We start from the raw sequence: 25,585 nt of genomic DNA on the forward strand, positions 1-25,585 counted from the left end.
AGGCCTGTGCATCAAAACAGCAGTTTCTGCAATTTTCCTAAGTTCAAAAACCTTCCGAGACCTATCTGAAAACTCACCCGAGCTCCGGGGCTCCAAACCAAATGTGCACACTACCTCAAAAAGACCCTACGGACTTGCTCGTGTGATCAAATCACGAAAATAACATCAACAGCTACGAATTTAGCATCAAAATCATGAAATCACTTAAGAACTTCAAATTTTCCAATTTTCTCAAATACGGTCTTATTCACGTCATTCAAGTCCGTTTCTTACCAAATTTCACATACTCATCTTAAATCACATATAAGACCAGTACCGGGCTCCCGAACCAAAATACGGGCCCGATACCATCAAGTTTTAAACACATTTCATTTCCAAAAACTCATAAATATTCCAGAAAATAATTTTCTTTAAAAAATTCATTTCTCGGGCTTGGGACCTCGGAATTCAATTCCGGGTATACGCCCAAGTCCCATATTTTCCTACGGACCCTCTGGGACCGTCAAATCACGGATCCGGGTCCGTTTACCCAAAATATTGGCCGAAGTCAACCTAAATTTATTATATTTCACAAATTTTCACATAATGGCTTTCTAGCTATGCGTCCGGACTGTGCACACAAATCGAGGTGATGCTGAAAGAGTTTTTTAAGGCTTCAGAATGTAGAATCCATTTCTAAAACAAGTGATGACCTTTTGGGTCATCACAATATGTTTGTTTGGTAATCAAGTTCAAATTATATGTTCTTATGTTAGGAGGGAAAGTATATTCTTGTGGTAGATAATGCTATAGCATTTAATTTACATTAGAAGAGTCTTATTGGTATTTAAACTAATAAGAAAAATATGTTGTTAGTATTTAAGGGTATTTGAGAGTAAAGTTTGATTCTAGGTTGGGTGCCTTTCCCGGCACAAGCGTTGCCCTGGGCCTTGAGTCCCTTGGGAACTTTGAAGTGTCGGGGAATCCACAGGGAGCATCAGCCTTGACTGGAGCTTCCTCTTTAGACCTTAATTTATTGACACTTTTAGTTCTTTGAGGGTTTAATGTTTACTGACAACGAAAGGTTTTCAACGTGAATTATTTGCTAAGTAAAACCACCACATTAATATAATTTCCTGCATTATTGATTATTTCCTTGTTTTAATTATTTGTTTATATAAATGTCATGTGTATTTGAATATGTTGAGAATGTGTGAATATTTCTAATGAATTTATTTTTATTCTTCTGGACATGTATGCATTTGGGCCTGCTGAGTTCCTAAGAAACTCAGGTCCAAACTAGCTTTGCCGCACCACCTTTGAAGAGTCCAGTCTTGCTATTGCCCCGCCTCCTAAGTTGCTGGGCCTACCTTATTGAGGCCCAATCATGAGAGTCCAGTCCTCTCTCCCTACTTCTTTCATTATTGTTCATTATTTCCATAGCTTAGTTTACTGCCTTCATTGTCTTTCGCTTACTGCCTTTATTGTTTTATCATATATTGTTCTCATGTATTTAGCACTCATATATTGGATTGTGCATTTTTATTTCATGCTTAGTATTACATGAAATATAGGAAAACCTTAACTAATATAGAACTTAAAAGGACATAGCTAGTAACTAATCTTCACCTCATGTTAACTTGTTCATCTTGCACACTGATTTTTCTTAAAGATTTTGAAGCTTATGTCCTTAATGAGAACAACAATCCATTTTCAAAGAAAAATTAGGAAAGAATCACTGATTTTTTACTAACAAAGTATGAAACCAGATTTTCATAAAAGTCACTAATGAACGATCACCCAAATGAATTTTTAAAGACCCGCCTTCTTCGGAATTTTAAGAAAAAACTAAGGTACATTTTAAAATTATTTTCCTCTAAACATCTTTCATAATTACCTTAGCATCTATTCTTCAAAATACTTATCTTCTTAACTTAGTAATTACAAGCTTTAACATATAAACCACTTTCAAAACCCTCTTAGCCTCTAATAACTCTTTCATAATCCATACCTTTCTTAAGTCTTACACATATACATTCCCTTTAGTATATAGTGAGCCCTGCCTTAGTAATAATCAAGCATAGTGTAAATAACTTAGTCTTTTAAAATTATTCTAAGTCCTATGGAGCTAACTTAGGTAGATTTTAACGGGTGCCTAACACCTTCCCCTTAGAAGAACAAAAACCCTTACTCGTAATCTCACCGATTTGCAGACCTGTAATGAGCATAACTTAGTAACTTAATAAGTACCCTAATATACCTTTAAATATTATGTCACGACCCAAAACTCAAACCTGTCGTGATGGCGCTTATCGTGGTACTAGGCAAGCCGACACACTTCCAAAACACTTAAATATTTCATTAAAAGATAAGTCAAAGCTTTTCATACTAGAAACTTCATAAAAGAGTTGAACTCAAAATAAAAATGCGGAAAAGGTAGCCCAACATCGGGGTGTCACTAAGTCATGAGCATCTAAAACCAATCTAGAATCCGAGTTTACAATAGTCCACTAATGCCAAAACAAAAAGAAAATATAATAATGGAAGGAGAGACGAGGGTTGCGGATGCCGGCGGCTACCTCGTATGTCTCCGATAGCCAACTGCGCACGAATTCAATGACCTCCGTAACCGGTCTCACCTAAATATGCACACAAGGTGCAAGGAGTAACGTGAGTACTTCTAACTCAGTAAATAACGGAAATAAATAATGAACTGAGAAGTAGTGACGAGCTATGCAAATACAGTTTATTTCAATAACTTTCAAATAAAGAACAGTCATGTTTTCAAATTTAGTAGTTTAAGTCAAATCAGTTCGTGCTCAAGTACCAGATATCAAGTCTTCCAGAAATTTGCACAACAAGGACAGATAACAACTGAGTGCAACAAATAATTGAAAGCAAGTACAATCTCTCAAGACAACGATCACTCAGCTCGTCTCAATAGCTCAATGACTCGGCTCTCAACCCTCAGTAATCATACTCAATAGGTACTTGCGCTCACTGGGGGTGTGTAGACTCCGGAGGGGCTCCTTCAGCCCAAACGATATATCACTACAGCGTGCATCCCGATCCAATATATGAATAGCCATAAGGCTCGTTGCGGCGTGAAACCAGATCCAATATAGATAATTAGCCCAAAGGCTCGTTGTGGCGTACAACCTGATCCAATATATGCATATATATCCACGAGGCTCGTTGCAACATACAACCTAATCCATATATACTCACAAAGCTCATAGCTCGGCACTTAGGCCCTATCTCAGTCACCAACCTCTCCAGTCCCTCGAGCTCTCAAAAAGCATATAATTCAGCCAAAATAGAGATAATAACATGTATCAATGATAAATAGGAGGGGCGGAGTTAAGATACGCAAGTAATATCATTACAGAGAACAAAACAGTAAATAGCAGTTAATTCAGCAAGTACACAACCTCACGGGTCTCAACAGTGATATCACAAGGCCTAAACATGATTTCTAACATGCAGTGCAGTCAATTTCCATAAAAACAGTGGGAACAAGTAGTAAACAGTAGGCTAATCGATTTTACAGTCTCACGGGACGGACCAAGTCACAATCCCTTTGATGCACGCCCACACGCCCGTCACCTAGCATGTACGTCACCTCCAAAATAGTCGTACGACACAAAATTCAAGGTTTCATACCCTCAGGACCAAATTTACACTGTTACTTACCTCAATCCGAGCAAAATCCTACTCCGCGATGCCTTTGCCTCTCGAATCGGCCTCCAAACGCCCTGAATCTAGCCACAAACAGTACAATGCGATTAATATATGCTAAAGGAATCAATTCCATAAGAAAACTACTAAATTATACTCAAAACCTGAAACTTGCTCAAACTTGGCCCCCGGGTCCACGTCTCGGAATCCGACAAAAGTCACAAAACCTGAAAACCATACCAAATTTACTCAAATCCAACAACAAAATCCCATTCAAAACCTCAAAATTCTAACTCAAGAACACTTCATCTTCTTCCCCAATTTTTTAGCCCAAATCACAAATTAGATGACAAAATTAAAGGTAGAATCATGGGATTTACCCAAAACCAAGTGATAAACACTTACCCCAATCAACTCTCTGAAAAATCCTTCAAAAATCGCCCAAAGTCGTGGTATCTTGCTCAAAATATGAAAAATGGGCTCAAACCTTTGATTTTGAAATTTAACACTGCTGCCCAGCTTTCCTTCTTTGCGAACGCGGAAGTACCCTCATGTTCGTGAAGTACAACTGCCTATGACCGGAAATTTCTTCTATGCCAACGCGATCTACCACTCGCGAATGCGTAACTTTACTGAGCCTTCTCATTGCCAACGCAATCTTTCTCAAAGAATATCATACAGATTCTTCCCTACTTCGATCCACCGTTATATGATTTGTCGCAATTGACGTATTTTAGAGGATTGTCAAGAGAATCGACTCAGGTATGTTAAGGCTATCCCTTATTTCTTTTGGCATGATCTATACGACACAAACGAAACGAGCAAATACACAATTTCCATAAATGACTCTATTCATAGTAATACTAGAGATGCTTATGTTCTTGATTCTCCATGTGTCATATTATTCTATCATCTGTTCATGGGTCTCAGAAAATACGTAAGTTGATAAAGTTTATTTCATGATATTAATCACAGGCAAAATGGTCTTATGACACTCCGAAAGATTTTGTTGACGTACTTCTCATGCATTGCATTCATTTACATTGACCTATGACCGGATGGAGGTATATACGTGTATATATGTATAATATATGTATATGGGATATGGGAAAAGGTTACGGCGTTATATACGCACCACCACCTGATCAGCTGGTATACGTTGATATTTTGCCCATAGTGATCGAGATGATATGATGGGATGCCCTTAGAGGCTTGATGATATTATGAACGGATTTACCCATGCATGGTATGACATTTATACGCATATGTATGACATTATAATATTAAATGATTCACAGAGCTATTCAGATATACATGTTGAGTCTTTTACTCCATGTTTCTCTCATATCTATTGTTTATTGATTTTTATTCCTTACATACTCGGTACATTATTTGTACTGACGTCCCTTTTGCTTGGGGACATTGCGTTTCATGCCCGCAGGACCCCATAGACAGGTCGAGAGCCCTCCAAGTAGGATATCAGCTCAGTGGAAGATATTGGTGGGCTCCTTTTGCTCCAGAGTTGCTTGTTTGCTCAGTATGATTTAGACGTGTATTGTTTGGTATGGCGGGGCCCTATCCCGACCTTTATGATAAGTATGTACTCTTAGAGGCTTGTAGACGGATGTCATGTATATGGATGCTTGTATGCCCTTGTCGGCCTATGTTTTGAGTTTACAAATGATCATATTGGCTTTATAGGCTCGTATGTCACATGTATAAGTTTTTATATCATGTTGGGTCATCCTATATTGAGTATTCCCTAATGTTTATTCTAGTTAGCCCATGATGGCCCATTCGGCCCATTTGCTAATGAAAGTATAATAAGAAAGATATGTTATGTTGGTACTCGGCTAAGTAAGGTACCGGGTGCCCGTCGTGGCCCATAGGTTTGGGTCGTGACAAAAGTGGTATCAGAGTAGTTCTATCCTATAGAGTCTACAAGCCGTGTCTAGTAGAGTCTTGTTTATGAGTGTGTCGTGTACCACACTTATAAGTATGAGGCTACATGACATTTAAGATTGTCACTCTTTCTTCTTACTCTAGATCGTATGGTAGAGCTCAGTTGTAAGAACTCAATTTCCTAAACTCTATCTTATTTATAATATGACGATGCCTACATCCAAAAAGATTGGTGGTAAGAGATTGAATGTGGATATGGAAAAGTTGAGTCAGAGGAACTCGATTTTTCGTTATGCTTATGATAAGTAAATATAAGGTCTTCAGCAGATCATGTGTGTATTGAGACGTGTAAGCCTTTTGATAAGGAGCCTTAAGGAAAGAATATCTATCCACTTTTATGGTGAAAGACAATGAGAGATTCAGAAGATAAATATAAGTTTCAAAAAGCAAAATAAGCAAAATGAAGAAGGGTACGAGGTGCCCAGTTAATGAAGATTAACAGTATTTACAATTCAAGCAGAGAAATATAAGCATTTTGAGCTACCTTCAATTGTAACAGACGTATGTACAATTGGTCACACCTATTTTAGTTATTCCCTATGGGAACTAACAGTTGTGCTTTAAGAAAAGGACGGGATATCAGGATCCGACTGGGGTTAGAGTAACCCAAAATGATAAATGAATTGTTTAAGTTAGTTGACATTTCCGAAGGACATTGCAAAAGTGCTAATAAATCTCCATGTGAGACATCCAGATGGTGCACTCTAAAATAGTACAAATGGATACAAGTACTACAAAAATAGGCACTGGAAGCCTTGAAGGGATAAATATTACCTAAGTGTGGCTCATGTCCCTAGTAGAGCGAGAACGTTAAGCAAACCGAAGAGCCAGTGGATGGAGCAAGGGGAGCTGAAAGCAAAGAACGTCTTATTAAAGTTTTCAAAATAAAGTGATAGACAAAAATATTAGCAGGGAAATAAGAAGAGAGTTAATGAAGCGTTATGAGTAAAATGTGATACATGGATGACAACGGTAGGAAAAAATGACAGTACTACAGTGTCCATAGTCAAGTAAAGGAAGAGATGAAAGGTGACAGGCCTTGAGATAACAAAAGAGTATAGGCCATAAAGTCATATCCTCATTTCAAGAAATAAGTTCGTGACGCTAACATGATTAGCAGAAGAAAAAGTTAGACCCCTAAGCAATAGAAATCAATATGGACTGGTGAACAAGATAAACTAAACATGAATTAAGGACTGAGTGATTGGATAATGGTCGGCATGATGAGAATTTCATATTGCGTTCCAGCAATAATAGAATGGACAACAGAAGAAAATTCATAAGAAAAAGGTCATTCAGGAAGACGCTTTCCTAAAGCAAGCAATGTGAGCAAAGTTAAGCTTAAAGGACTAAGTGTGCCAGTTACACTAAGTGTCACCCTCGTGAGTAAGTAATTTTGTTATCCTTAGTACAGAAGGATTACCGCAAGGCAGGTAAGAGTCATCGATGATGTGAAAAGATGCCAATGAGGTAAAACATTTATACGTAAATCCTCATAGTGCTAAATCTTAGTACTTCCCTAAAGGGGAGAATATGGAGTGATGTGGCATTAAGTCGGAATTAAGTGGTTGTAGTAACTATGGAATAATAAAGGAAGAATGCGATAAGACTAAGAAAGGGATAAGATTGCACTTATCCAAATCCTACAGGTATGCTGCAATTCCAGAACATTATGCAAACACGACGTCAAGGAGAATAAGTAAGGGTCCCTGCCCGAGATGTTATCAATAGATAAGGATCCAGTGCGAGAAGTAAGTTAAGACAAAGGAAATAACCCGAGAAAGATTACGCGGAATATTGATATGAGAAATGGCCAATGAGTAGTTAGTAGTTGATTCAGGAAGAGCCTAGCTATGGCTATATAAGAGGATACAGACGAATCAGCAGATCGTGCTAGATAAGCATAGTAAAACCCAATATAGTAAATTTAGCCTCGCAGTAATGTCATTGTAATACTTGAGATATATTCAGATAGGAGTCGGGGTAGTTAAAGGTTCTATATCAATATTACGAGAATAAAAAAGAGTGTCATTGGTAAGGCAATCAAAATATTAGTTCAGAAGCAGCCGTACAAGCATAAGGGCGTGGAGGTAAGTAACTACGGATAATTATAGGCAAGGAAGGACATCAAAAGTCCCGTCGAGTATTCGAGGTAATAAGCTCACAACTTTACAAGAGTCAGAGGGTCCTCCCTAAGTACTGCAATAAAAGACTAGCTAAGGAAATAAAGAGGAAGGCTTCAATCTAAGCACAGTGACCTAAAAAGGAAATGGTCATATAACAACAGTCTCACAACAACATTGTAAGCAATCAAAAGAAAGTGGCACCTACCGTGGATAATGAACGGGAAGTAAAATCTAAAGTAATGATCGAAATCATATGAGTTGCAAAAAAGAAAAAAATAAATTTTCCGGCATATGTGGGCACTAAGATAAATCAAGTATTCATGCAACAAGTGGCAGAACGACCAAGAAAGGCAATTGCTCTCATTTAAGGAAAGTTGAGAAGGAACAAAAAGAATTATTCAGTAAATCATCCAGAGTTAGTTATGTTATGAACGCACTTAAGATTTCGGAGTATTATCCATGCAACATATATGTTGACAATCATACAGTCGTAGAAGACCCTGGTATAAGTTAAAAGAAAGGATTGAGTCCAGGTCATAGACAAAGGCTTGAATTGTTAGAAGATTGTATCCTGAATATTCCATAGCGTCCATGAAGGGCTAAAGTAATACCATGAGTCGTAGATCGGAAGATAACTTAAGCCTACATAAAGGCTGATCATAAGGAAGAGGAAACTAAAGAGTTACATCAACGAAGTAAATCAGGAGTCCGATTATTGGACCCAAAAAATTATAGAAATCGTGATTGAGAATATTGCAGGATTACTCTTAGTATCAAAGGTACAAAAGAGATAGTACAACAACCATATGCTATAACAGCTCTATGATAAATCCAGTTAGAAGAGTACCGGCCTCATAAGAAATCAGTATGAAGCTCTCACCGAATCATGTAAAGAGGTGCAAGTATTATAATAGAAGTTCAAGTTGTGGATGTGGGTTATACCTAGGTGAAAAGGAGGTCATGAAAGAGATAGAAGACATGATGCGAGACTTTAAAGTTAGTAAGGTAAAAATGAACAACGTACGAAATACTCAAATGCAAAAGGTTGTGAATAGTCCATACTTTGGATAGAAGGCTAGAAGCACGGGGATTGAATATCCAGGAATGATAGCAGTATCGTTAGTGGCATATCTTCCAGCCTATGGTTTCACGTATCGAGAGGTCTAGTTGAGAGAGTAAAGAAGAGTTAGAGACGAAGTGATGTCTCGCTTAATGTTCCATAATAACAAAAGGAAATCTATGGTGCAAACAAGTTGAAGGAAGGTTGTGAGTAGTATAAATGGATATGTGTAAGTCGCAAGCTAAAGTATGGTAGAGCGACAAGGTTTTAGGAAGACAGGAGTAAGGATAATAAAATGCGAGTGCGAAGGTGATGAGAATGGATAAGTCCTCGGGATTAAGCCCATGAAAACAAGAAGAGCTGATGGTTTCTCTAATTTATAGAAAGCTCAGTATAGCCTGAATGAACTAGTAGCATTTAGAAGAGATGGAATGCTGCCCTTATAGTATAATGAGGGTGTAATTGTGATAGATAAAGGATGACGTTTGGGCCTTTGATTGAGTAATGATTTGAAGAAAAAAAAAGGGATTTCATGAATTGTACATGATAAAAAAATACCCACGTAAGGTGAATCACATTGGGATGCTATGAAATACGGTTATGGAAGCATGGTATCGCCCTAAGTGGATAGTCTAATCATTTCAGATGTTCCCCGATGAGACATGAGCCCTAGCGGCAGTGTTACATAAGAGGTCAAGTTATCAGTGGTAGATTATAGATCAACAATAGATGGATAAAAGTTCAACAGTATAAAATGAGATCAGGCTGTCATTTTTAAGATGAACAGTAATGAGGTAATATTAAAGGACTTATATTTATACATATATGATAAGCAGCGAAAGAGGAACCTGGAAGTGGGTAGCAGACCTCGATAATAATAAAACCAAGGTAAGAGTTATGGTATAGTATGACCTACCTAGATACAATAAAGTCATGCAGATGAATAACTAGGTCTATGAAACAAGATATAGCAATAGTCAAGTTCGACAAAGTATCGAGCAAGAACTTCAGTATACCTATAGATGCCCAGAGGGACATCTTGTCAAGTTATGTATATGTTCCCAAAGTGAAGCCTAGAGATTGTTTAAAAGCTAAAGGGAAGAGTCGCATAGGTGCACATACAAGGAAAAAGTCGTACAGGCTGCATGACAGAAGGTAGTAAGAGTTACGAGATTGGAAGAATTAGGCCGTGGTGAAAGAAAGAGGCCTAAAGGGGGGAATGCCCTGGCCTTTGGATTTGTTCACAAAAATAGTTGCCTAGATGGCAAGAAGAGTACTAAAGTATTCAGCGGAACTATGGGTTATAATAATGATAAGTGTATCAGTCAATATTCGAGGACGAATGTTCCAAAGGGGAGAATGATGTTACATCCCACATTTTCGTACGCTAAAATTTCGTCGTAAGTTAATTTGTAAGTTCGGGAATGAGATTTTTTGGGATTATAAGTATTATGCTATTTTAAACAAGTGATAAGTAAATTCGTGAAGGTGAAAGGGTAAGCGAATCGAAGAAGACTAGTTTTGTCGAAGTTTGTCAATTTGGGATAGAATACAACCCGAGCTATAATACCCCATATTTATGGACTAGTGTCATACAAGGTACCACATGACTATGATAGTAAGGGGTATAAAATGTGTTAAAAGTAATTAGTATTTTAAGTAATTTGAGATAATTCCTAATTATGTGGATAATTAGAAATTTATTGGTTAATGGGGGATAGTCAATTAATTAAGGAAATAATTAGGACACTATTGGATAAGAGTTGACCACCAAAACGTGGCAGCCACAACATATGACTCTTATATCATGATTCAAGGTGTCATTCTTAGAGAATTGGGTTGTGGCCAACTAAGCCAAAAAGTGGGGCCCACTCCTAAAGGTTAACAAAACCTTTCAAATTCATTTTTAGAATCTCTAAAATGAAGAAGGAAGCTTCAGCAACTTATTCAAATGTTATCAACGTGACTTTGCTACCAAAGATCGTACGAGACTACGTGATATTATAGCAACAGGGTTTTGCGATTCTAAGGGAGTACGGTGCAATCTTTCTCAAAGAATATCATTCGGATTCTTCCCTACTTCGATCTGCCGTTATGTGATTTGTCGCAATTGACGTATGTTAGAGGATTGTCAAGAGAATCAACTCAGGTATGTTAAGGCTATCCCTTATTTCTTTTGGCATAATCTATACGACACAAACGAAACGAGCAAATACACAATTTCCATAAATGACTCTATTCATAGAAATACTAGAGATGCTTATGTTCTTGATTCTCCATGTGTCATATTATTCTATCATCTGTTCATGGGTCTCAAAAAATACGTAAGTTGATAAAGTTTATTTCATGATATTAATCAAAGGCAAAATGGTATTATGACACACCGAAAGCTTTTATTGACGAGCTTCTCATGCATTACATTCATTTACATTGACCCATGACCAGATGGCGTTATATACGCGTATATATGTATAATATATGTATATGGGATATGAGAAAAGGTTACAGTGTTATATACGCACCACCACCTGATCAGTTGGTATACGTTGATGATTTGCCCACAATGGCCGAGATGATATGATGGGATATCCTTAGAGGCTTAATGATATTTTGAACGCATTTATCCATGCAAGGTATGACATTTATACGCATATGCATGACATTATAATATTAAATGATTCACATAGCTATTCAGATATACATGTTGAGTCTTTTACTCTATGTTTCTCTCATGTCTATTGTTTACTGATTTTCATTCCTTACATACTCGGTACATTATTTGTACTGACGTACCTTTTTCCTAGGGACGTTGCGTTTCATGCCCGCAGGTCCCGATAGACAGGTCGAGAGCCCTCCAAGTAGGCTATCATCTCAGCGGAAGATGTTGGTGCGCTCCGTTTGCTCCGGAATTGCTTGTTTGGTCAGTATGATTTAGACGTATATTGTTTGGTATGGCGGGGCCCTGTCCCGACCTTTATGATAAGTATGTACTCTTAGAGGCATGCGACAGATGTCATGTATACGAATGCTTGTATACTTTGATCATGCCGGCCTATATTTTGAGTTTACAAATGATCACGTTGGCCTTATAGGCCCGTATGTCATATGTATAAGTTTTTATATCATATTGGGTCGTCCTATATTGAGTATTCCCAATGTTTATTCTGGTTAGCCCATGATGACCTGTTTGACCCATTTGCCAATGAAAGTAAAATAAGAACGATATGTTATGTTGGTACCCGGTTAAGTAAGGTACCGAGTGCCCGTTGCAGCCCATAGGTTTGTGTCGTGACAGAAATATCCGCAATTAGTTGGATATCACGGCGGGAATCTCGGCACGTGTCAACGAGAGACCGATTAAGTAGCAAATCATGAGATTTCTTACCTTTTACAGATATGTACCTAAAGCAGGACTCCCCCACTATATAAAAGGGGGTGATTCTTTGTAATACACATTGTAACACGCATCCCAAAAATATTATAATATTATTTTCTTTATGCAAGCTACTGTTCTTCTGTATTAATTTGATATTATTTGGATCATATTCAGTTCGAGTGAGATCTATTTCTCAAGGCTATAACTGTTCAAGTTACACAGTTTGAATTTACTTTATTATTGTTTGCTTTACTTATAGTTCAATCTATCACTTTGTGTCAAATTAATCCACGTATTCTTAGAACAACTTATAAATTCAATTGTTATCCGATTTTGAGGGTAAACGATCTCCGCGAGCTGATTAAGCAACTTCTGTATTGAAGTTTAAAGAGTCGATTAATCATTAAGCTACTTGAAACAGACAAAAAGTTTCAAATCTTAGTCTTGAGATCTGTAAAGTAGCCTAAGATGCTCAATAGATAATCAACTTTATTCCAACTTCTCTACATTATTTAGAATATTGCTCTATGGTTAAGCGACTTTACGAAAGTGACTTATCACACAGTACTAAATTTAAGAATCAAGAAAACATGCAATAGAAAATTGAGTACCATCTCACGTCCACGCAATAAGTAGTTTAATAGCCCGTTTAGCCAAGTTGCAAAAATCAGTTTATTTTGAGAAGTGTTTTTTTTTAAAAGTGTTTTTTCCAAAAGTACTTTTGGTGAGAAGCAGTTTGTGTTTGGCTAATTAGTTTGAAAAGCATTTCTGACCAACAATTAGTGTTTGGACAAATTTTTAAAAACTGCTTCTAAGTGTATTTTTCTCAAAAGTGTTTCTCAAAAAAGTGCTTTTTGGAGAGAAGTTACTTTTTTCTACTTCTCCAAAACTGTTTCTGCTTCTCCTCAAAAACATTTTTTTTCCTTCCAGAAGCTTGGCCAAACACCTCAATTTTTGGCCAAAAGCACGCACTTTTGGCTAAAAATAAGCTTGGCAAAACAGGCTATAAGAGTCCAAAAGAATCACAATTGGGTTCCGGACTAGTAAATTCAGCATAACTTTTTAATGGTACTTTAGATTGAAGACACGTGTCAATTATAATTAGGGAAATGAAATTTTTGAAACTAACTTAATCCAAATGTTAAATTATAAGGCGAAAATTGTACAAGATTATATTAAAAAATTAAATATTTTATTATAATAATCTGGGACTCTAACAGTAGATGCTACATGTCTGAACAGTTGAGACATTTTTTATTAACAAAGCCTGAAAGATGTGATATCTTTTCCTTAATCTTTTGTGGTACTATAGCAATGCCAAATTCAATAAAGGAGATCAACTATAAAGGGAGAACAAAAGCACTATACTCTGTATTTTTCTGAGTACTAGCTATGATGATTAATGAAATTCTTATTGACAAAATCAAAGATTTTTTTTTTTTCTTGAAATTTCGGTTCATATCTCATCTGTAATGAAGTTTCAACTGTCAATTAATCATTAAGCCACTTGAAACAGACAAAAAGTTTCAAATCTTAATCAACTTTATTCCAACTTCTCTACATTATTTAGAATATTTCTCAATGGTTAAGCGAATCCCTTACCATACAGTAGTAAAATTTAAGAATCTAGAATCTAGTATAGTTAGAATGGCTTGTTGAAAGTGACAGTTCATATGGTATTATTGAAAATTTTCGGAGCAGCAATATAAAAAAGGAATTTTTGACCAGAAGAACATTACTATTGTATGTGTTCAAGAAACATGCAATACAAAATTGAGTACCATCTCACGTCCACGCAATAAGTAGTTTAAGAGACCAAGTAAATCATGATAAACCAGTATTGTAATTTTCTTCTAACGAGATAAAAGAAAGTTCAATAATTCTTTCCTCTTGAGAATAACAGTCAAGTAAAAAGAAAATACCCACTTCGCCTTATTTCCTTTTCTTATATTTGCTCTTATAATTCTGGTACCGTGGATATAAAGTTACATTGTACTACATATGAGCATGTTAGTTACATTGTATTGTACAGAACACTCTGGTATTAACCTTAATTTCATTACATTTTACAGCCGTAAGAACAGGTAACACTATGGTTTTTCCTTCCTACAAACAAAATTGCTCACGCTCAACCCATGACCTGTCCAGGGAGAAAATACAAGCAGCAGTAAAATGGCAGCTTTCTTTTCCTTTTACCATTCTCTTTTCCGTGGACGCTATCTGCATGGACAGCCGTGACGTTATCTTCCTTTGTTTGGTCTACTGAGGTACGTACAGCAGTATGGTGTTCATCGCCCGAGATTTCAACATAATCATCTGGTGATGCAGGAGCAATCTTCTTGTTGTGGGTGGCTTCCCTCGTGCACAGAGTAGAACTTGTACGCCTGGAAAGTTTATACACCAATTTTTTAGATATTACGTAATAGATTAGAAGAAGCTCATCAAGCATATGATCAAACGCATAGTAAGCAAATCATGTCATTTCAACAAAAATTTAGCGTTGCAGAATCTTCTCTTCATGCATAATTTGAGACGTGCAGACGAAGTTGCAGAAATCTAAGGTTTTTACTAAGCTAAGTGACGATATCTTTGCCGTTTCTATGTGCTCATTTGGCAAATACATATTTAACTTCTTGGAAACCAATTTGACACGTTTGGTGTAGAATAAATAAGCTTAGCATCACCCATTATTTCAATGTAGCCTCTTGCTATTAAGCAAACAAAATTTACCTGGAACTGTGACTAGAAGAGCTGTTCCTGTGTTCGTAAGGGGTCGCCTCTGACAATTCTTTTTTTGGTGAATCAGCACAAGCGCTGCCACTTCCATGAATTCGATCAGTTTCTGATGATTTTGAATTTTCCTGACCATCCTCCTCTACACCTACATACTTAACAGTAGTGTTGCTGGGAACAGATCTAATCTCCAAATTATATCCAAAATCCCTTATGATAGAGATTGCCTTCTCTAAAGTTCCCAGAGCTTGTCGGACCTCAGAGCTAATCAAAACCTTCTTGTTGTTGGCAGGCACGTGCACGACTTGATTAGCTGGATAATTGTGCGCTTTCTTGTCATTCTCATTTAAACTTTCAATCATTTCACTCGTGTCTTCATTAATTTCCTCAATTTCGCTGTGACCTTTGTTATCTCCAGCCACAAAGTTGTCCTGCTGTGATGAACAAATTAAACCATTATCCGATTGCACCATCTGTTCTGGTCTTTTGACTTCAACATTTGTTCGTGTTCCTTGATCCACGTGAACACAGGCGTCTCCTATTGGGTCTTGGAGTTCTAAAGCATCATTGTCATCTCTTGTCCGTTCATTAAGTTGAAGAGATGCATCTTTCTTCAGCTCTTTTTGCAGTCCCAAAGTCTCCCTTGACCCTTCATCAAGATTAACACACGTGTCTTCCTTCAACTCTTCCAATTCTAAAGCCCCATTGCCATTTCTTTTCTCTTCATCAAGCCGACAGACATCTTTCTTTAGGTCTAGCAGTTCCAAAGCCGCATTGCCATTACTTATATTATCTGAATAAAGAGCTTTCCGTACTCTAGCATATAGTGGATCTTTTAGAGCGTTGCTGAAATCTTCGTCGCCTTTGACTACTGAAGCTACTTCCTGCAAGAAAAATAGTATATTATAATTATTATTCAGAGAAGATAAATATTGATTTTATCAGATAATCGTATTTAACAAAAAGAAAAATCAGAAACAGAAGTGGGAACTGAACTGGCATTAACCTTTTTATAAAGCTTGAAACCAGCACCTACGAGCTGCCTTGAAACAAAATTGATGAATGAGGGAGGAACAAAGTCCAGTTTGATATCCATGTTTGCTATAGTCCTGTTAAATTTAAAAGCAGAAAAAGAGAGTTCATAATAAAATAATAGGAGCGGTAAATTCTTTTTAACACTGAATTTGATGTCACTCTGACTATCCTACACTGCTTATCACAGCATTTGGCTTTTCTTTCTTTCCAATAACTAGGTACTTTTTCATCAAAGAGAAGTAGGGGATCACGATTACACATCTACTATAAACAGTATCTGATTTATAAAACAGTATTTGGTTAATGTTGTATCCTGTCTCGTTGCACATAAAAGCACTGAATCACGAGGAACGTTCTTCCTTTTGCCAAAATTATCAGCTCTATTCATTTGCAGAACTACTGCTAACCGGCAAAAAAGAGGAGGAAACCTTCTTTGGGCTTCTAGGAGTTCAAACACACTTAAGCAGGAATATCGGTGTATCATTACTTGTGACCATCTTCTTGATGCATTTCGGATGCAGCCCACAATTGGATCCTGATTCATCGACAACCTAAGTAACATCTAACATGCAAACTAATAGGGAGAAGGGACATCAGGCTATGTGGGACCTAATCTGATTGAGGGGCTTAATGACCAAAAGAAACCAAACACCACAAAGTTACCATAGACTATGGCTATGCTGACTTGCTCAGTGTTCCTTTAAGCTTCCTTTCTCTAATTTCCTTTTATACTAGATGATTTATATCGGTCCATGTAAGAGATCATCGGCATTTTCTAATGTATTCTGAGTGATGGTTCTCTAGAATGCTGCCGGAGAAAGAATAAACTGTTCTCCCAGTAATGATCTAAATTTTTGGCGCACTCGAACTTGCAATCTATGTTACAGGTAAGACTGGTGCATATCTAGAAGTCGATTTGTCTTCTTATAGATTTTAGGATTCAGGGTGTGGAGAAAAAGAATGGGAATGAGTGCTGGGATATGGGTAATGAATACATTAGTATGAAATATTTGACTATTACTTATTCGCATTGGTAGAAAAGTAAGTCAAGCTTCAGTTAAAAATTTCAATCAAATTCAGTGCGATTTAGTTAAGTAAGTTATGCCGAAACAAACATATATTTTTTAGTTGTTCAAGTGGTAACCAGCTTATTTTGTTTCTTCTTGGACTTGCTAATAACAAAGAAAATAATGAACACTGTGGCCCAAACTTATTTGTGTCGGCCCATATAATGCAATTCTCTGAAATATGTTTTAAAACCCACTTTCACAAACCCAGTCCATCAATACCAAACAACAAAAAATCCTAACTTTGGTGAGCTTTACACATCCCAGTCAATCTATGGAATCTCTGTTTGCATTCAAATGAAAGAAGAGGAAGAGAGATGACAACATTGAAGCACAAACAGAGAGACGAACTTGCCCGAAAGTTGCTGTATCCCTCGTCTTTCATCTGTCTTCTTCCTCACAGGACTTCATTTCATCTATGTCTTCGTCTTAGCAGTTTCAGCTTTCGTTGGTCGAAGAACCCGTTGAATGTTGACCAAATTGGGTAAGAATCTTGTCACCGACAAAGGTGTCATGTCGACATTCTAATTCCTTCGGTTCTTTAGGAGCTCAAACAACATGCAAGGAGCACCACTCTTAAAGAATAATATATTGTTATGTTGGATTCTAGAAGAGTAGTCGTTATACTATTGCATATTTCCAATATACCAAGAGCAGGACATACTCCAAGAATTTATGCAACATATCTGGCAATGCAATTTATATGAACGTTCTCTTTTTTTCTATATGTAAATATAGGAACTCTTTGATAAGAAAATTTTAGTCGCTAAACAGGAGAAATATTAGCTTATTACAAACAAAGCTCTCAACGTATTGAGTGGAAGAATCATGTTTCAATACCACTGGAACCTACTTAATAACCATATCATCAATCTAGAGTTAGAACGTTTTAGAGTGGAAGTCAAAATAGCCGGGTTGTTTTGAACATGGGAAATTGTGCTACCCATTCTCAACCCCCCCCACCACCACCACCACCACCACCACCACCAAACCATTAGAAGGACCCAGATTACCAGAATAAAATCTTCAAAGATTTTAAACTATATCACTTAAAGTTTCAACACTACAAAATCTTATATCCACAACCAGTCTCCATAGTTCCAAAAGCATCTTCTTGAACCCACCCACCCCACCCCACCCAAAAAAAATAATAATACTAGTAAAGAAGGTTCCTATGGAAAAGGCTAACACGAGAAAGCAAAAGGAAGCGTTCAAAGCTGAGCATACTGCCCATGTCAAGACTTGCTATGCCTGTCTATCTATATGTGATAAATATTTTAAATTTAATATAAAAGAAGTTCAAAGTTACCTGAAGTAGCTACGATTATCAGTAACTTTCTGGATAGCAAAACCTCCCACCACATCAATTCGTACTACATCCAGTGGAAGTGGTATTCCATCTTTTGAAAAACCATGAGTGCTTCTATCAACACTATCTAAGTCAGAGATCTGGAAATAGAGCTTGCTATCAGTTGCTTTAATATTGATGAAAACAAATATGATAATGGAAATATAGATAGTTATCAAAGATATAATCATTGACAAATGTTGTGGACTTTCACAAACTTACCGAATTTACAAGTACTACAATCAGACCATCTTGAAAGTACTCAAATACAAAGAAATGTATAAGGGCCTCCCTTGCTGACAACGGCCATGAAAGCTTCATCCTTTCTTCCAAGTAGTTAAACATATATCAGCACATAATTAGAGACATGATAAGAAGAACAAAATAAATATCTATGGACTGCTATAGGATGACAAACCTTACTAGACATATTTGTTCACCGTCTCTGACCTTCTGCAAGCACTCGGAGGCTACAATCTTGAATGTAGGAATTGTGGTTTGCGGCCACCTGATGTGAAAATGGGGTGTATTAACACAACTTGTTGCTTGACATTTATTCATAACGAGTCATTGCATTGATATTAGAAACGTATAATAAATAGAAGTGAAAAAGATGGATAAGTAGAAATATCCATAAAACAGAAGTGCCAATGCAACATCAGACTATCCCTCAATCCCAAAATCGCTGGGACTATCCCTTGAACTAGTATTCAATGAACATTACTGTATCGCAAATGGATATGTTAAAGATTTTGAACCTCTACTGACATTTTATTTAGTTAGGTTTCTTCGAGCAGATCCATTCTAGAGCTTTCATATTTACATTTACTGCATTTAGTCTACCAGCAGCTTTAATGTACATCATCACCTTGATAAAAGGTAAGAGCAATTATTTCCCAATATAGACAAAACCAAGAAATTGCGGTTGTGTTACAAATAAACACATATATTTCTGTGTAGTACTTTTCTTAATATATATATGTGCTCTTATTATGTACCTTTTGTTTGTGCATTAACTACTTGGGTTGTACAGGTAATAAAGAGTATTTCTGAGCGGATGCTGTGATACCATTGTACTTGATGCACAATCTCTCCCCCGCACCCCCTAATGAATTCACCATGAATGTCGTTCTCCGTGAATTGCTTCAAAAGCCACCTATCCACCACTTCTACCACCAGTCTCATATCTGCCAACTTATACAATTTCTCTTACTCGAATGTTTGATTTCGAACTTATACAAAATTTGCTGATACAAAAGCAATACCACCATTACAACTAAAATTTTATAGTTTAAGCTCTGTACCGACTCCAGTCCCTTTGTGGCAGAAAATGCGAACATTTGTATTAAGATTTACCCAGACAATTATTCTTTAGGACAACAAAAGTGTCAGACTTTTATATCCTTTTTTCACTCGTTGTTTATGAAGATTATTTAGAAGCAGTGCAGCAAGCAGCTGCCTAGTAACTGATTTTTGTTGCATGGTAAACATGAGACAAGCTGCTTAAGAGTCTTTAGCATACGGGATTCTCACCACTTCTTGTAGAGCTCTGCTCCCCATGAGATGCATAAACCTGAAACAGCCAGTTCTTATCTCAAAAGTCGTCCAATACTAAAGCAACACGAACTTTCTATATGACCTTGACTGATAATCACTCCAACAGTTAATAAAATAATTGAGATTTTAATTTTTTCTTACAAACATCTGCTGGGCCATCTACATAGCCTTCAACAAGGAGGGTATGGAAAGGAGTGCCTTCTGGTCCCTCTCGATACATAACACGGTATTCTTCAGTATCTTGTTTTACCTGCAAAAGATGGAGAAACCAGCATTGCTCTCATATTAAATAACAGATAAGGAGAAATACTGTTGCAATACATGAATAGCAACACCAAAAATTTCTGGCTGTCCCAATAAAGCACCAGGCTTTGGTGCTACTAAAAATGAGCAACACTGATGCTTCAAATAAGTTTCGGATCCACAATCACATTAGTGAGTCAAGATTTCAAGAATAAGAGAAAAGATACTCTATAAATGTGATAGATAGCCTACTTTCCAACCACCATGTGTTGCCTCAGAAGACTTTGACTTCTCACCATCAGTTACAGATGCACTCCTTAACATGCTCAGGAAGTTTGCCACTTCCTTGGTTCTTCTCTCTACTAGATCATCACTACATTCTGGAAAAGAAAAAGGGGTGGGGGGTGGAGAAAGGCATCTCTGCTTAGTATGTATTAGATGATATAAATGTTTTAGAATTAGGTAACTACCTATTAAAGTAAAATCTATATTCGAAGTGATTGAACAAACCTTGAAGATCACATTCTGACGAGCGTAGCATTTGATTCTTGACAAGGGGCTTAAGTAAATCATTGTTTACAAGATCATGAGACGCCAGCGTCTGATCCAATCTATCTCGGTACTGGGAGATGTTACCAGTGTCCCTCATATTGCATATCAAGGAAAACCGTACTGTCTCCTCTCTAATTCTTAATCAATGAATGAAGTATTTTGGTATATTAAGTATGGAGGGACCTACAAATTTATGAAAATCATGTTTCAGAAAAGCTTCTCAGTATAGATGTATTTGTGTAAGTTAGTCACAACAGGAATTTGAACTTTTGACAAAATAAAATTATTCAAGGGATATATATCTATGCCTTTTTCTTTATCAAAATTAAATATCACAATTAAAATGAATTAGATGCTTTATCTGAAAATTTATCAGCAGGGAATTCAATCAAACAAGGGAAAGAGCAAATCTCGAGTATCCGAACAAGGTCCATATGTTTAGTAAACATATAATAAATGTCGGACCATCCAAGCAACTCTGAGGTTTTGGGTACAATGAATAAATAGACTGAGCCAATATGTTACTTTTCAGAAATTCTTTCACGTAACATAACTAAGAAGTGCCATTAAATTAAGACGTATAGGTTAAATAAAGATAGACATTTAGTACAGCCTGATCAGATATATAAAGATGGTTAAATCTGCAACTTCAGGGAAGTTATACACCACCTAATTGACTTCAAATAGAAACTCAATAGCTATTTCTTTCCTATCCAAATCATTATCCATAAATGGATGATAGCAAATGATACTGGTTTCAGTCCACAGATGCAGAAAACATGAAAGAGTCACCAACATTACAAAAACATCCAACCCACAAGCAAGCAAATACGTAGTCAAATTGAGAGTGATCATCCAATCAACACAAAACCAAAAAGTTGAATTAACTCATCAAAATCAGCTCTTCAGAGATAATACACACGCTACCATATTGGAAGCAAACAGCTTTTGGTTTTCACCAATCAATAAATATTATTCATAACAAGGAGCACAACAGATGGTATGAGACTATAAGTTCAGTTCAATCAAAATCATAATCATAATCTAAAGCAACAAAAATCAGGAATTCATTTACTGCTACTCCCATCTTTCCTCAAACAAACAAACCACAAAGACACAAACTTTAATAGTCAAACTCAAGTAATCATCCAACCAACAAAAGTCAAGCTAACAGTAAAGCAAAGAATCCAAATTTCATCAAAGTTTCAACTCACTCAGCAGCTTAGAGCTGTTCTGAAGGAAACCAAGCTGGAATCTTGAAGTTTAGAGCACGACGTGCAAACACTGAATCTTTCAAAGTCACAGATCTCAAAGAAGCAAAGAAGGGACAAGATCAGGTGATATGAGAACACCAAGGCGGATATCTAACATGGCCTCTCCTTGACATTAACGAATTTGCAGACAACAATAATCCACAGTGAGCTCAACTATTCCAAAGAATTTTTCAAAGCTAAAAAGATTTCTCTGTAAGAAGATGTCTTTAAAATAATATTCCTGTATGTCCTTTTTCAAAAATATCAGTTTCTATAATTAATTAATTTCTATCTTACTAAAATAATTTATATGGCATAAATATTTATAACTTATATTTCTAAAATAATTTTTTTTTCTAAGGTCTAAACTTATTTAGAGCCGGTTTGGATCGGCGCTTTTAAGCCAAAATAATTTTTAAGTCATTTGTAGTGTTTGAATAAAGTAAAAAAGTACTTTTAAACATTTATTTTTAAACTAAAATGACAAAATAAAGCCAAAAGCAAAAAGTTAAAATTCCTATCTAATGACTTTAAAAGCTATTTTGACTTAAAAATAGCTTTTCTTAAACATGCCACCGAAATTAAAATGTAGGAAAGCTAAGAGTGAGTCAAGAATGATGTGTCGAGAAAACACTATCTGTCTGTAGAAGTTGTACCTGGTTGACCCCTTTTAATCATTACTTTTTCAAGTATTTATGTTTTCTAATGCTACTACCTTGTTTTTTTTTTTACAGTATGCTGTCCTAAAATTATGGGCACTTTTTACTTTCTTCAGAGATATGATGTGTTATCTATTTTAATAAATGTATTGTTTAGAGCTTAAGCACACCTTAATTATTTGATTGGATACATACTTCCTTTTATAATTATCTGTTGGACAATATTTTGTTGAAATTGAGAAAAAAATAATTATTCATAGTTAAAGTTAAAAGAGAAAATTTAGAGTATTATCATTTTACCATCAAGACTTAAAAAAATAAAAATAAAAATAACCTAGTGATATTTTATCTTTATTAAAATTTAAACTTTGATCTTTTGTATCACTTTTTTGACATGATTTGTAATTAGTGTTAAGAACAATACTGGTAAAATTAATAAAAACCTTAAGCTTCATTCTAAATTATGCGAAAATGCAATTGGACAATATTTAGGTGAATGAAGAAGTTTAAATAATTTTACATAAAAGCATTAAGGAATTGTTCGAATCAATGATATGTGTTGATGTTCACCTACAGCATTTATTTTTCCAGCTATTCCGCTGACCGGGGAGACTTGTGGGTACAATTATTAAAGGAAGACTTTGCCCACTATTATAGTGGTCCAAATCCAATTCATCATCTTCTTACAAAAAAATGGAAGTTTAAGAAAATCCAAAAGATCCTAAAATATCTTTTACTATTAAAAATTATTTAAATTGCCTTCCATTATATTATTAGCTCAAAAAAATTCCTACCTTCTTGTTATTGGAACACATATACCTCTGAGTTGACGGACGGGACACATAGCACTCATCTAAAGTTGTTGGTCCATCCGGTCTTAAATTAGTGAGAATGACACAATTATCCATAAAAATAAAATTATTTATCCTTGTCTACCCATTTGTTTTTTTACTCATAAACTAATTATATTTTCTACTCATAGTAATTTTTGTGTGGAATTTTTTCTTTATTCTCCAATTCTTTTTTTTTTTCTATGCTTCTTTTCTTTTCTTTTTTCTATTTTTCTCCTTTCTCCTTTTCTTTTTTCTCCTTTTCTTCTTATTTTTTTCTTTTTTCCTTTTCTAATTTCATTTAACTTCTTTTTTTATATTCTTTTTCTCTTCATAATCTAATTTCATTTACTGTTTTCACTATTTTTTTATTCTTTTTTTATACTACTACTAAAGAAAAATCAAATTGTGTACCAATTAATGTAGCTAATACAACTAAAAAATATTAACTAACATATGATACCACTATAGTACATAGCTATACCAACAAGGTATACACTTATTAGCAAAGAGTTAAAAAAAAATCTTGTTTTGATTTTCAAAATAACTATAAACTCAACAAACCAATTTATGAGTTTCAAAGCTTCAAGGTCCTCCAATGGTAGATTAATGTTTTGCAACATTCAGAAGTCTTGGAATTCAAGTCATAGAGTAAATCAAAACGAAAAAAAAAAAAAGATTTGAATTTTCACTTTGCCCCTCACGCTGGGTAAAAGCTTAAAGCAAAATAAAAGTGAAAAGGCAAGTGAATTTATGGGTAATAAGTATACTATTATGATATATTATATACTATTACATCATACTGTTATATTATATTGCACATTATTATAGGATACTATAACAATATATTGTATACTATAATAGTATATTGTTGCAATATAACTATATACTCCTATAATATATTATATATTGTAGTGGTATACTGTTAGGTAACTGTGTTCTTCTTCGATTATTACAATATACTGCTGCAGTATATTATAAACTACAATAGTATACTATTGTAGTATAGCTATATACTTCTACAACATATTGTATACCGAAGCAGTATACTATTAGGTAGTTGTGTTCTTCTTCGATTTTCAACCGAAAAATTCAATCTCAATCACCTCAAATCAGCTCCAAATGCTATTTAACAGCACCCACTTTGAATCAAACAAAAAATCTTCAAAATAAAAATTTTAAATTCAAGAGCTTCAAGCCCGACAATTGTGAATATTCAAATATACATAAAAATTTAGATGGGGAGGATCGACAACACAAGGTAAAAAGTTTTATATTTGTAGCATTTATCTTCAGTAAAAAATTTCTCTCAAAGTTCAATTAGATCGTAGTTGGTTCTGGAAAATTTTGTACTCTGACTTGTGCATTTAACTAGTTCTTTACTTCTTTTTTTTTTAATTTATAAATTCTTAGTTATCCATAATGGGTAGATTCTCAAAGGATGATATTGTGAATGTACTCTAACTTTCAAATCATATCCTTCTTTTTACTTGTTCTAATCAGATTATACATATGAGTAAGAGGCTGTCATGTTTATCGCAGGTTAAGGAGCTTAGGACTTCCTTGGAGCCACTATTAGGAGGCAGTTTACAGTACAAATACACTTTGGGCCGAATAGAATAAAGGTCGGGTAAATAGTTTGGGCCGCATGGGTAGGAGAAGTAAATAATTTGGGCTTGGGCATTAAGGGTAAATAGTTTGGAATTAATGGGTATAAAGTGAGATTTTCTCCTTTAATTAGATGCGACCCACCCATTACCCGCTACCCGACCAATAAAGTTTGACCCTTTCCTCCTTTTTTGGTATATCCAATTCAAAAAGGTGAGTGCAGCCTAGCTCACCCAGCTCAACAATAGAAATCCCTGCAGTTCAGCCACCCACGGCTAATTCAATTCACTCTTTTTGAAGCTCTCGTGAAATGGTTTATGTCCTTCACTTTCCCTTTACTTCCGTCTATCTTCATCGTATTAAGCCAACATAGACCCCATAGTGGTTTTAGTGACTGACAGGTATAGTAATAAAGGCTTTCTGGCGTTGTAGGCTTACTCTTACTGCTCTTCTCAGGTTCACCTCTTTTGGGTGCCCTGAGGTTCTTGTTTGAAGTCATTTGTTTTTCACAGAACAAGT

General features: G+C 35.7%; 1 protein-coding gene across 1 annotated transcript; it reads right to left on the bottom strand.

The window, feature by feature from the left end:
* Nucleotides 1-14,089: 14,089 nt before the first annotated feature.
* LOC104212033 (uncharacterized) lies at nucleotides 14,090-22,245 on the bottom strand. Its single transcript, XM_009761211.2, has 11 exons — nucleotides 21,931-22,245; nucleotides 20,675-20,899; nucleotides 20,417-20,544; nucleotides 20,063-20,171; nucleotides 19,898-19,937; nucleotides 18,783-18,872; nucleotides 18,587-18,686; nucleotides 18,326-18,465; nucleotides 15,921-16,023; nucleotides 14,912-15,798; nucleotides 14,090-14,565 (listed from the first exon to the last, which is right to left on the bottom strand). Exons 2-11 carry the CDS (start codon nucleotides 20,811-20,813, stop codon nucleotides 14,310-14,312), a joined length of 1,992 nt encoding a protein of 663 aa, XP_009759513.1. The 5' UTR covers nucleotides 20,814-20,899; nucleotides 21,931-22,245; the 3' UTR covers nucleotides 14,090-14,309.
* Nucleotides 22,246-25,585: the final 3,340 nt, after the last annotated feature.

Source organism: Nicotiana sylvestris, chromosome 9, assembly GCF_000393655.2.
Source record: "Nicotiana sylvestris chromosome 9, ASM39365v2, whole genome shotgun sequence".
NCBI classification, from domain to species: Eukaryota; Viridiplantae; Streptophyta; class Magnoliopsida; order Solanales; family Solanaceae; genus Nicotiana; species Nicotiana sylvestris.

Bases quoted from the DNA above. Each gene is read 5' to 3' on its own strand.
- LOC104212033 (XM_009761211.2), bottom strand. From the start codon at position 20,813: ATGAGGGACACTGGTAACATCTCCCAGTACCGAGATAGATTGGATCAG. The intron at 20,172-20,416 runs GTAGGCTATCTA...CATCTTTTGCAG, and splicing joins CAACACATGGTGGTTGGAAA to GTAAAACAAGATACTGAAGA. The intron at 15,799-15,920 runs GTTAATGCCAGT...TTTTTCTTGCAG, and splicing joins GTTTCAAGCTTTATAAAAAG to GAAGTAGCTTCAGTAGTCAA.